The following is a 14,471-nucleotide window of genomic DNA, read 5'->3' on the forward strand; positions in this document are numbered from 1 at the left end:
AAGTATAAAAGAAAAATTAAATATGTATAAAAAGATAACATGATAGTTTAATATCATGTCTTTTTAAGTAATTATTTATCTAAAGTAATATTAACTAATATTATCCAAACAATATTTATTTTATCAAAATCAATTTTGGTATAGAATTGCCAAACATAAATAATGTTAACACAAACTTACTTCTACCCAAAATCAATTCTATAAAATCACTTTTATTCAAACTCCAATTTGACAAACTACAATCCAAACACACACTATAGTATNNNAATAGGTAACAGGACGTGGTGGCATTGGATTGCCCTCCATGGTTCTCATCAGCTTCAAGGCTCCGTTTGGTTGATGTATATGATGAGACATAGACACAAAGACATAGACATTAAAGACATGGACATAAAATATTTGTGTCTATCTATTGTGTTTGGTAAAAATAAAGAACAAGACACACATATTTTAAAAAGACTGAATTACCCTTCATTCTACCACAAGTTTTACTATTATTACTGTACATCCATTATCCCAAACACTACATGTCATCACCATTGAATTTTTATTTCTTTTAATATTTTTTATTTCTTCTAATATCATCTTAAATTATCATTCAAATATTAAATATATATTTTTTTAAAAAAAATAAAAAACTAAAGCTCAGAATTTATTAAAGATTAATCAAAATTTAAATAAATAAAAAATTAAATGTACAATTTTTTTTTAAAGAAAATAGAAAGATAAATTTAGTTATAGAATCTAAAAGAGGAAGAGAAAAAAGAAAGGTTTGGGGAGATAAGAGGACAAATTTTAAAATTTCAATAAGGGTAAAAGAGTAAAAAAATTAGTGTCTCACAAGTTGTGTCTTAGTGTCTCACCAAATTGGAGGTACACAAATTTAATGTCTCCGTGTCTATCCGTGTCCTCCCGTGTCCTTCGAAAATCTGTGTCTCACCAAACCAAACAGCAGACATGTGTCACCGTGTATCACTGTGTCTATGTCTCAGTGTCTATGTCTCTTAAACCAAACGCTGCCCAACTTAACTATAAAAAGGTCACATGCAATTCAATTAGCTGAGGTGTTTTGATTGTGTTTACATATATATACAACTTGGTTCATAGCTAGGTAAGAATAATCATAAATTAAAGAGACTTCAAATGTCACAAACATGCATACCCGAATGAATAACCTTATGTATTTCAACAGTAGCAAAATGATTATTTAGAAAAGCTGCAAGTATGAGACATGTAAAGAGAATATAGAACGAGACTTCTTATCTTCTCATTTTTGCTATGGTGAATTGTTGAAGTTTGTATGCAATTCATAGATTCTTATACATGGTAACACACACATACATAATCAATTAATCATTAACATATTTCAAAATTTATATGAGAATGTTTGTTATACACTATATTATGCCTGTGGTGGGGAATCCTATGCCATTACATTATTATGATTTTGATAAGATGTTTATTCATCCTCATTAGGGATTAATTTCTAGTGTACCATCATTATTCTACTGTTATGATCGCTTCCATAATAATTTTACAAGTATTTACTAATATCGTTTTTATTTTTAGTGACATGTTATCGGCATGCTTTAATTTATAATATAAAAAAATTTTAGTTAATGTGTATCTTTATATTAAAAGTCAAATATGTTATAAAAATAATTATAAACGCTCATTAATATTTGGATGGCTTAGTTTTTTAAAAAAGAGAATACTTAAGTTTTTAAATAGATTATATGAATGAAGATTGTAAATAAAAAACTTAGTACGACTATAAATGTGAGGCTAAACTTCAGACTCTATATATATATATATACTAGCGTGATAATCCGTGTAATGCATGGGATTCACGAAATTTAAATTTTTTTAAAAGAAAAATACTAAGAATATAACTAAAATGTATTTTATAAAAATAGATATATTGTATTAACTTTAAATAATTACAAAATTATCATTAGACTAAAATAAAAAAATAGATTACAACAATTATTCAATATGTCAATAAATATATAACATATTTTGTAAGATAATAAAAGTTAATAAAATATTCAAACAATTGCTAAACACTAAAAAAAAACAGAAAAAAAAGTACAATAGAGATGTAGTTTACTATTACGTATTATACTTACTGTTAGCAAAACAAAATATATACAACATATATAAATTTGTTCATTAAACAAAAAATAAAATATGTCCAAGACAACTTCACATATAAATCAAAATATCCATCAAATAGAGTTATACATAGGAGGCCTAACAACGCTGAATCGATAACTCTATCTGGCAGTTAGCTATCGAGCTGAGTTTCAAAGTGATGGTATCACCCTCCTTTAAATTGTATGTTCTACAACATTCACTCCACCCGACCCCAACTTTTCATTCTGTACCTCTTCCTCCACTATTCAGTAAGTGAAAAAAGAACACATTCTTCTCAACATTGGAATCTGGACCAGTGATCGTCCAAATCGAACCATCTCCAGATGGTTTAAGATACACAGCAAATTTTGAAGCTAAATACTGCAACGAATAATTCATAGTTAACATAAACATAATATTTTCATACACAATGAATAACAGATTTAGGAAGAACATCCAATAAGTTTGCAGGGAAAAAAAAAGAAAACACTCTTTAAGATCAAGTTACCAATCTAGGTTGTCCGACATTCGAAGCTTTGATCTTCTTTTCATAAGAAACCTCTGGAGCATATCTAATTCAAGATAATATGAACCTTAGTCACGACAGTAAAAAATAGAAAGCTATCAAATGATATTAAAATACAAAAGAAAGAAAAATAGTTACATGTAGCATTACCTAGGATCAGCCAATTCATTTGACGCGTTAATGTGTTCATCAACTTCCAATGATAAACTGCTACCACTAGACAAATCTATCGGATTATGTGGATTATCCCCCACCAGTGGCCCATCTTGATCATTGTCTTCATCACCATCCGATGAAAACTGTTCATCCGATGGTTCAGACACAGATAGAACAATCACATCAGCTGATGAGTCTTCTTCCATCCTGGTATACTTTATGTGGAAGACTCTTGACACATTATCAAGTGTCTCTGGGTCTATTAGCTCAGGAACATAGCAGTCAGGATCAAGGTGAACTTGGATGGGTTGGTTGTCCTTATCGAACAATGAAATAAAAAAAATTTCAAAACCAACATACCTAAATTGAACAGATGCCGGTCTATCGATAAGATAGAAAGTTCTAATCAGTTCAAATGAGTTCTCAGTTATCAGCAACTGATCATTCTTTCTGATCACCTCCAGCGATAAACAATTATCTAACTCGTCAATGACATAGAATATTGGCCCTAATCCTTCCCCATGAGTTGAAACAAAACTTGAGGGAAGAGCTCTATCACCCTATATTCAAATTTCTTTCCAAAGTTAACTCGTGTAACAAAACATGCTAAAAAAGCTTCACATAATTTTACCTAATTATTTAGCAAATAGAGGTATTTTAAATCTACTATTATTACCAACTGAGCAACACAAGAAAACAATAATCACGTAAATGAACTAACATTATAATGAGAAGAAAACTTTAGAATAAATAATTAAAAAGATTCTACTTCAGTAAACAGCTCAATGAATTTAAAAAAAAATATCCATAGAAAAGCGACAAAGGGGCAAAGCAATCAGTCTCACACATGCAGAAAATAGTAGAAAATAACAAATTAAAGAACATTAAGCCAAATCAGTAATCTAATTAATTGAGATTGATACTACTGGACAAAACTGCACATTGGCCATTATATTTCGGTACTAACCTCTTGCATTTCGATGTTGACTTTGTGTTCGCTTTCTTTTCAAAGAATTTCGCCTATATTCTCTAGCACGAATAGAGTTATGAGACATCTGTGTTACTCGTACTAAAGAAAACAAGAGGTTGAAACATAAAAGCCAAGAAGTACGCCTGATTCAGTCCCAAAAACACATGCACATCATTAAGTTCCTATTAAGTTACTATAAGCAACAATTGAAAAAAAAAAGGAGGGGGGAGGGGAAAGGGATGGCTGGCAGCAAAAGTTGTCAAACACACCAATAAAGAACTCATATAAACATTCACACCTCTGATAACGCATAAAATAAAAGAAATAGAGTATTATAATGAACAGCAATAACTAACCAACATAAAAAGATAAAGTTATACAACAATAAAGAGATACAAATAAGGACTGCTGCATTTCATTAAAATATTGATTGATAGTGATATAGACAATTACATATGGCTATCACCCCTATGATAAGGAGTATTCCAACATATGACCACATATCCTAGTATGTAACATAAAGAGGGTACAATATTGAAAATGTGTCCAATCCCTAGCAGAGTCACTATTACAAAAAGAGGAGTTGAGAATAGACCAACTTGGCACATTACCCGAGCCATCACAAAAGGAAAACCCCTATATCTGACAATCCTATTTGTTGGACACAATCCAAAAAAGTGAAATCAAAATAACATCCAGCTAGCATGATTACATGTCCACCTATTTGCAATCACAAGCCTTCCTAAATACTTATAGATATACAATACATAAAACACCTACACCTAGACACAGCAGCTCAATTCCACACCTTCAATCAAACTCCATTAACCTTGGCAACCTTGAACCCACGCCCATCTACATCAACAGCAGCCTCTTCAAATTGAGGATTCAAATTCCTCTTACCCTTGGAGGTGACAACATGATTCTCATGAATAAGCTTCTCTCCATATTGCAAAGATGCGTCAACAACATGGGACAACACCTCCTATGACAAAGAAATTAAAAAAAGGCATGAAAGTCACTCAAGAATACAAAATACAATTAGAAACACCACACATAGGAATAAGAAGAAAAATTATTATCCATGAGTACCTGAGTTTCTTTTTCTGCTGAGCTAAGCAATATATCGAGTTTAGCAGAAAGATCATCACTAACAGTATCATTGCTGGGTGTTTTCTCTTCTTTTCCATGTTCACCATCATCTAAGGCAACAAACTCAGTCCCTCCAGAAATAGCAGGCTGTTTTCCAGCTAAAAAATCTATAAGAATGGGGGATTTACACAAAATCCCAGAATACTCACCAGCATCTTTCTCACTTTTGATAAAACTATCTGAAAACTCCTTCTTAATACCAACATCTCCTTTTCCACAAGGAACAGATTTGTGTAAATCATGCTCCTATTCATATGCCATAAGAGTTTAAAAATACATAAGACCATAACAGAAATTCACCACAGTAAGATACATAAATAAAAAATAACAAATTAAGGATGAATTAACACGATCTAAAAATATTTGTATGTATATCTAACCTTTTTTGGAGTAGACTCGTCATTAGCGTCATAATCGGGTAGTTCAAACATCGCAATAATGGTGGAATCATCACAAATTCTCCTAACTCGAAAAGTCCCATAAAATGTATCATGTGGGACACCTTTGATATCAACCTTGAGCAGCAACTTCTTTCCAATGAGCACTTGGAATATGGGAGGATAAGTATCCCCACATATAAGCTGTTTTGAAAGTAATACATAAGAAATATAGAGTTTCAATAATAAATATGGCAAACCATAAACTGAACAACACATAAAAGAAAACTAAAAACATACACTTGCATCTCTTTGAACCTCAGTAAACAAGTCAGCACATGATTTCTTAAGTAAATAAGATGCCTCACGATCAAAGAGAAGGAAAATACCCTCCCCAGTATGATCTTCAACTGTTATTTTAATTTTAAATCTGTATAGAGAAAAAAATAAAAAATAACACAATCATTCAGATAAATAGTACCAACAAACCTTATTTTTATAAACAATCCACTCTACAATATGAGAAAACATTTTCAACAAATTTTCTGACCTTGGAGTGACATTAGTTATGTGCTTCAAACAAAAATCACAGTAATATGCACCATTTTGAGGATAGATACCCTTTCCACACACATAAGCAGAATACCACCAACCTCCATCCTCAACAATACCTTGAATTGCACTAAAAATGATAAAAGAACCCTCCTATCCAATGGGCATTTCAGAGTTAATTAACAGCATGAATGAAAAAACAGATCTGGAAATTCTTGTTTGATTTTCTTTTTCGGTTCATTTGTGTATAAAAGAAACAGAAACACAACTAACTCAAAAGAAAACAACCTGATTGTTATCTTGAAGCTCTTCAATAGTGCATTTTCTAGTTAAACGCATGAAATCATCTTCCAATGAGAGAACTTTACCCTCATTTGCAATAAACAGCGGATGGGTACCATTGACACCTTGCTCAATCATACTAAAAAAAAATCAATGCAAATACTTGTACTTGTTACTCCAGATAGCTTGTAAATAAAGAATACAATAAACATCAACTAAATAAAGCATGCTAACCTCTGCCTGAATTCAACAACTTCAGGAATATCAGGATTAAATAACATTTGAGTGGCATACATCACATTTTGAAGACCTACTTGACCTACACAACAACAAAGAAAGAGTTTAGCAAACTTTATTGGACACAATACCTATAGCAGCCATGAGATGTACAGAAAAAAAAATATACCCCTAAAGAACTTGACTTTTGCAAGCTGAATCACCACAACAGGCTGCTCCACATAGCCAGAGGCAAGGAAATGATTCACTTGATTAACATAATCCCCAAATAATGCACATCGCACTGTAAGACTGAAACTCAAAAGATCACAAAGAATAAAACAGAAAATAAGCAAAAAAGATCATTAAAAGATAAAGAGAAAGCAGCAGAAATCACTCAATGAACATACTCTTTTGAAGTTAATTCCAATGCAATCATTTTCACAAATTTTCCCTCTTTTGCATATTCTTTCTCTTCTCCGACTGAAGTTAAAAGACCAATGACATCTATTCCAAATAAACACAATCTATTAACTATTCAAAGGATTTGTTAAAAAAACTTCAATAACAGAAAAGCAGAAAGTTATACACACCAACTAAGAAATCATAATCTTGGGTCATGTTCAACAGCTCAGAAAAAGGAAACATGTTGAAACAAGTCTTAGGGATGACATCTTCATCAACAGCTACAATAGTGGTTCGGTGAAGGAAAACCAATTTGAATTCATGAGAAGTTGCTCTATAACTACCATGATTTGACACAACAGTAAAATATGCCATTCTATAAACTTGTCCTTCAACTATATGATCCCTAAACCTATTAAGCAGTGGTTTCTTGACTGTAACTTGTATTTTTTCACACTAGAAATGGAACAAAAGAACAAAATCAGAATAATCAAACACATAATGTAAAGTTGAAAACTTAAAAAAACAACAAGTAAGACCATATTTAAAAGAGAAGCTAATAGGGGCTAACATGCTCATCAAGGAGAATCATCTCCATTGAGTTAGGAACCTCATGGTTACCAAAAGAGGGTACAACCCAAAGCCTTAGAACCCTAACTTTCAGCCTCCAAGCCTCTCTAGGAGGATGCATCTTAGAAATCATATCAAATGGAGGAGGCATTGCAATAAAAAGAAAGGAGATAAAATGAGTTGATGAAATAGATCAAAATGTAAACAGTAAATTTCTGAAATAAATATAGCTTAGGAGGGAATCCAACACAGCAGAATGTTTGTGCATTCATTGTGCTTCACCCACATTCCTTTTATAGAAAAAATTCAGGACACAATCTCACATTTTTGAATTCAAATTCAGGAGGGAAATGGAGGGTAATTGAGTTGAATCACCAAATTTTTCATTTAATGAGTAAGAAGCTATGAATCATTTCATATCAATCATATCACAACTCACCAAACAGATGGGATAGAAAGCACATACCTTGATAAAAATTCCCACATTCTCATCTCCATTCAATGGCACATACACAACTAATCATAGGAGCAAAAGCTGAAACAACACAAAAGCAAGAAAAAGAATTGATACTTTCGAGAAATAAAAAAATAGGGACCAGAAATTGAGATATCACACCACAACTACTGTAGTGCAGCTACATGTCATTAGGCCATAGGAAATGCAGTCAGCAACAACCCCAAACAATGATTCTAGTGATGGCAATGAGAGTTGGTAAATGTGTTAGGTAGGGATACATTGGAAACAATAGATAAATGGGAACAAAAGTATAGACAAACATGAATAGAAACATGTCAATCACATCAACATTCATGAAATGGATGATAATGAAAGCTGATACGTCCATCATGATTCCCAAATTTCCAATTTCCAATAAAGAATATATAGCACAACCTTATTATGTGTGGAGAACACATTTTCATGGGAAGACCAGCTGCTGGATAGTTTTTTCTTTGGCTAGGGACATGTGCTAGTTAGACAAATAATAGCATGAACCCATTTTACTCGCACAAGGACATTTTTTTCTCAAGGAACGTGTTAACTTGAGGCCAAGCAGGTGTATCTCCATCTAACAGCTGAAGAATAAAACAGAATTAAAACAACCAAGAGATAAATCTAATCCAATTCATTTGAACTTGAAAAAAAAATAAACAAATAAACAACAGGTTACACATCATTTTTTGTGAATCACATCACCACTCATAAATAGATTAGGTACAATGACGAAAAAGCTATGAATCAATTCATATCAATGACATCAGTAACCACCAAATAGGTTTGATAGAAAGTCCATACCTTCATAGGCATTCCCATATTCTCATCTCCATTCAATAGCATAGAGACAATTAATCATAGGAGCAAAACCCGAACCAATACAAAAACAGAAAAAACAAGTGAAACTTTCAAGAAATCAAGAAATAGGGACCAGAAATTGTGAGTTGGTATAAATTGGTTAGGTAAGGATACATTTAAACCAGCAGATGAGTGGGGAAAAATAGCAAAATGATACCATCTTAATCTAAGAAAGCCAATTCCACTGGGAATGACATCTCAAATTCAGGAGAAACACCCCATGTCTTTTCAAGAGGTGAAATAGCAAATAATTTTTACATAAATAATTTTAAAAAAATGAGAATCAAATTGAGTTGAATAACCAAATCTTTCATTCAATAAGGAAAAAGCTATAAATCAATTCATATCAATCATATCACAACTCACAAAATAGGTTTGATAGAAAGCCCATACTTTCATAGGCATTCTCACATGGTCATCTCCATTCAATAGCATATAGACAACCAATGATAGCAGAAAAAGCTGAACCAACACAAAAACAGGAAAAAGAAGTGAACTTTTGGACAAATAAAAAAATAGGGACCAAAAATTAAGATTTCACACCACAACTACTACAATGCAGCTACATGTCATTCGAGAAAAGGGAAGGCAGTCACCAACTACCCCAAATAATGATTCTAGTGCTGGCAATGAGAGTTAGTAAATGTGTTAGGTAGCAATAAATTGGAGACAAGAGATAAATGGGAACAAAAGTATACACAAACATTAATAAAAAGCGGTCAATCACATCAACATCCACGAAAAGGATGAGACTGAAACCTCATACCTTGATAATGATTCCAAAATTTTAAATTTCCAAGAATATATAGCACAACCTTATTACATATGGAAAACACATTTTGATGGGAAAATCAATTTATATCAATCACATCACTACTCACCAGATAGGTTTGATAGAAAGCCCATACCTTCATAGGCATTCTCACATGGTCATCTCCATTGAATAGCATATAGACAACTAATCATAGGATCAAAAACCTAAGCAACACAAAAGCAAGAAAAACAAGTGAAACTTTAAAGAAATTAAGAAATAGCGACCATAAATTGAGATATGACACAATACCTACTACAGTGCACCTAGAGCTCATAAGAACATAAGGAAGGCAGTAATAAACTATCCCAAACAATGATTCTACTGATAACAATCAGAGTTGCTATAAATTGGTAAGGTAAGGAAACATTCAAACCAGCAGATGACTGGGGAAAAAAAGTATACACAAAGATGAGTAAAAATCTCTCAATGACATTAACATTCATAGTAGAGATGAGATTGAAACCTCATGTGTTGATAATGACTCCAAAATTTCGAATTTCCAATGAATAATACAGAGCACAACCTAATTATGTATCCAGACCACATTTTCATGTGAATATAACATCAAACATAGATAAGGGGACATGTTTCAGAACACAGAAAGTAGTATAAAAAGTCTAGGGATTTGTTGAATATAAACAAAATAAAAAATTAAAAATATATTCATGAAAAAGAACAAAAATACATGCAACAAACAATTCAGCAGATAACAAATGGAGATGTGATAATGATTTAAAATTGAAACTTAACAGCAACTCCAAAAAATTCTAAGCAAGAACATGAACCCACAAAAAAATTGAATAACCAAATCTTTCATTTAATGAGGAAAAAGCTATGAATCAATTCATATCAATGACATCACCACTCACCAAATTAGGGGTGTTCATGGTTCAGTTTTCTCATAAACTGAACTAAAACTGCACTAAACCATTTTAAATGGTTTAGAAACTGAACCAAACTACTTTGTCAAATAAGAAACTGGTTTTAAACCAATTTACAATGCAGTGCACCAGTTTAAACCAGTTCATAAAAATAAAACCAGTTTTAATAGAAAAAACCAGTTTAAACTGGTTTATAGGTTAAAACTAGTTTTAACTTTTAACATATATAAAATTAATTTTTACACCCTTTCTCTCATTCTCTCTCTCCCCTATCCCTCTTCCTCTCTCTCCCTCTTCTCCTTTTCTCTCCCCCTCCCTCTTTCTCTCCCCCCCTCTCTCTTAACATATATAAAGTTAGATGTTATATTCTCTTTCTTACCCTCTCTCTCTTTCCCCTCTCTCTCTCTCTCCCTCTTTTTCTCTCTCTTTTTCTCTTTTCTTTCCCTCTTCTTTTCTTTCTCCTCTTCTCTCCCTCTCTCCCTCCTTTCTCTCTCTCTCCTTCTCTCCCTTTCTTTCTCTCCTTCCCCTCTCACTCTTCCTCTTCTCTCTCTCTCTCTCCCCCTCTTTCTCCCCTTCCCCTCTTTTTTTCTTTCTCTCTTTCTCTCTTGTCCTTTTCTCTTTCTCTCCCTCTCTCTTCTTATCTTCCTCTTTCTTCCCCTCCTCTCTCTCTCTCCCCTACCCCTCTTTCTCCCCCTCCCCTTTTTTTCTCGCTCCCTTTTCTCCCTCTATCCTTTTCTCTCACTCTCTCCCCTCTCCCTCTTCCTCTCTATTTCTCTCCCTCTCTCTCCTTCTCTCTTCCCCTCCTCTCTCTCTCTCCCTCTCTCTTTCTCTCTGTCTCTCTCACTTTCTCTCCCTTTCTCTCTTCCTTTATCTTTATTTTGCGCTCTTTCTCCCCTTCCTTCTCTCTCTTTCTCTCTCTCCTCCTCCTCATCTCTCTCTCTCTCTCTTTTCTATCTCTCTTTCTTCCCTCTTTCTTTCTCTTTTCTCTCTTCCTCTTTCTCTCTCTTGTTTTGGAGAAAAGAAGGGAAGAGAGAGAAGAGGGATATAGAGTGAGAGAAGGTTGAGAGAGAAAGAGAAAAGAGAGAAAAGAAGGGAAGAAAGAGGAGAAAGAGAGAGAGGAGGGAGAAGAAAGAGAGAGAAAGAAGGGAAGGGAGAGAAAGAGAAAAAAGGAAAAAAAGAGAGAGAAAGAGGAAGAGAGAGAGGAGGGAGAGGAGAGAGAGAAGGGGGAAGGGAGGGAGAGAGAGAGAGAGAGAAGGGGGAAGGGAGGGGGAGCGAGGGAGAGGGGAGAAAAAGGAAAGAGAGGGAGAGAAAATGGAGAGAGAGAGAGGAGAGAGAGAGAGAGAGAGAGAGAGAGAGAGAGAGAAGGGAGAGAAGGAAGAAAGGAAAAAGAGAGAGAGAGAGAGAGAGAGAAGGGAGAGAGGAGGAGAGAGAGAGAGAAGGAAGAAAGGGAAAAGCGAGAGAGAAGGGAGAGAGGAGGAGAGAGAGAGGAAGGGGAGAGAGAGTGAAGGGAGAGAGAGAAAAAGAGTATGTAAAAACTTATTTTAGAGTTTAAATAAAACCAGTTTTAATTTGGTTTAAAACTAAACTAAACCATAAAAACTGGTTTTTAATAAACTGGTTTTCATAAAAACTATGGTTTCAGTTCAGTTTTTTATTTAAAAAAACTGGTTTATTTAAAACAGTTTCAATTCAGTTCAGTGAAACCAGTTTTTTTGCACACCCCTACACCAAATAGGTTAGATAGAAAGTCCATACCTTGATAGGCATTCCTACATTCTCATCTCCATCCAATGGCACATAGACAACTAATGATAGTAGCAAAAGCTGAACCAACACAAAAACAGAAAAAAGAAGTAAACTTTTGGAAAAATAAAAAAATAGGGACCAAAAATTAAGATTTCACACCACAACTACTACAATGCAGCTACATGTCATTCGAGAAAAGGGAAGGCAGTCACCAACTGCCCCAAATAATGATTCTAGTGCTGGCAATGAGAGTTAGTAAATGTATTAGGTAGCAATAAATTGGAGACAGGAGATAAATGGGAGCAAAAGTATACACAAACATTAATAAAAAACTGTCAATCACATCAACATTCAGGAAAAGGATGAGACAGAAACCTCATAGCTTGATAATGATTCCAAAATTTTAAATTTCCAATAAAGAATATATAGCACAACCTTATTAAATGTGAAAAAAACATTTTGATGGGAAGACCAGCTGCTGGATACTTATTTCTTTGGGGAAAGACATGTGCTAGTTAGAGAAAGAACACATTGAAGCCATTTTAATGGCAGAAGGCCATTCTTTTCTCAATGAACCTCTTAACTTGGGGTCAGGGAGGTGCATGTCCTTCCAACAACTGAAATATAAAACAACTAATCATATGAGATAAACCTGAACCAACAGAAAAAAAGGAAAAACAAGTGAAACTCTCAAGAAATCAAGCAATACGCACCAGAAATTGAGATATGAGACCATACCTACTACAGTGCAGCTACACCTCATAAGACCATAGGAAAGACAGTAATCAACTACCCCAAACAATGATTCTACTCATCACAATGAGAGTTGGTAAATGTGTTAGGTAAGGATACATTCAAAAAAGTAGATGAATGGAAAAAAAAAAGGTTTAGATAAAAATTAAAAAAAATCTCAAAATGACATCAACATTCATGAAAGGGATGAAATTCAAACCTCATACCTTGTTAAAGATGCCCAAATTTCGGATTCCCAATAAAGAATATACAGAACAACCTTATTATGTATCCAAACCACATTTTCATGTGAACATTACATCAAATATAGATAACAGAACATGTTTCTCAAAACAGAAAATAGTAAAAAAAACTCAAGGGATTTGTCGAATGTAAACAAAGTAATAAATCAAAAATATATTCATGAAAAACACAAAACACATGCAACAAACAATTCAACAGGTACCAAAAGGAGATCTGATAATAAGTTCAAACTGAAGGTTAACAGCAACACCCAAAAAAATCTAACCAACAACATGAACCCACAAAAAAACCAAGTGACATACAGAATTTGCAAATTAGAAATTTCAGAAACCCTAGACAATAACATGTGGGTTAAACATCGAACAGATACTAGAATGATCACAATTTGCAAGATTAGGAATTTCACAAACCCTAGAAAATAAAATCTCGATTAACCATAGAACAGATACAAAAAATGTTCAGAATTTGCACAATCAGGGATTTCAGGAACCATACACAATAAAACCTAGATCAATCGTCGAACCGATGACAAAATTCATCACAAAGATCGACAGAATCAAGGAAGAGAAAAAGGACCAACAGGATAATAGGTTTCGATGAACCTGATTGATTGATCTGAGATCTTGAATCTTACCGGGAATTTGGGAAATCAGTAACCCAGATGAACGGCGACGAACAAACTTCCAGGAGAACACAGCTCGTAGACAGAGTTTCGTACCGCAGACGAAACGAAATTTGAAGAAGAAAGCAAAACTGCTAGGGTTCAAAGAAATCATTACCTATTCAAGCAGATCCATGAAGAGGGAAGGTTGGCTCAGTGATTCGGTGAAAAGGATGCAACGTTGCATGAGAGAGAAGGTGAAAGGGATGGCTGACGACTACTGACAGAGGAGCACATGCATCCCTGAACGTGAGGAGCCAGCTGGAGGAGGTGCCACCGTAGAGGAGAGGTGCCACCTGGGATAGGAGCCGGCCTGGAACGCGGGGAGCTTTCCAGCTCGGAGATGAATCCACGCCTTACTAGTGTATAATGATATATATATATATATATCATTTCTATTATATTAAGATATTAATATTTACGAATATTCTCTATTTATATTTTTTTATTTTATATTTATTTTTTAAATTTATTTACAACAAAATAGTTGATATAATTAATTAATTGCTTTAGTTGTACATAATTGTAATTGAATCAAATCAATCACCCAAACACAAACGCAAATGTGATAATGATATGCCCAATAAGATGTTACCTGCTATAGAGTAAAACTAGTATAAGTTGTGGATATTGTCACTCCATAAAGTTTATACTTTTTAAAAATATTTTATTAAGGTAAT

General features: G+C 33.6%; 1 protein-coding gene across 1 annotated transcript; it reads right to left on the minus strand.

Moving 5' to 3' along the window:
* Positions 4,220 to 7,493, minus strand: LOC107612532 (replication protein A 70 kDa DNA-binding subunit C-like). The gene is made up of 12 exons (XM_021109456.1): positions 7,344 to 7,493; positions 6,961 to 7,228; positions 6,778 to 6,901; positions 6,558 to 6,679; positions 6,386 to 6,470; positions 6,158 to 6,290; positions 5,868 to 6,022; positions 5,618 to 5,747; positions 5,321 to 5,521; positions 5,090 to 5,186; positions 4,881 to 4,990; positions 4,220 to 4,773 (listed from the first exon to the last, which is right to left on the minus strand). The coding sequence occupies exons 1-12, from the start codon at positions 7,491 to 7,493 to the stop codon at positions 4,603 to 4,605; spliced, it is 1,746 nt and encodes a 581-aa protein (XP_020965115.1). The 3' UTR covers positions 4,220 to 4,602.

Source organism: Arachis ipaensis, chromosome B08, assembly GCF_000816755.2.
Source record: "Arachis ipaensis cultivar K30076 chromosome B08, Araip1.1, whole genome shotgun sequence".
Taxonomy (NCBI): domain Eukaryota; kingdom Viridiplantae; phylum Streptophyta; class Magnoliopsida; order Fabales; family Fabaceae; genus Arachis; species Arachis ipaensis.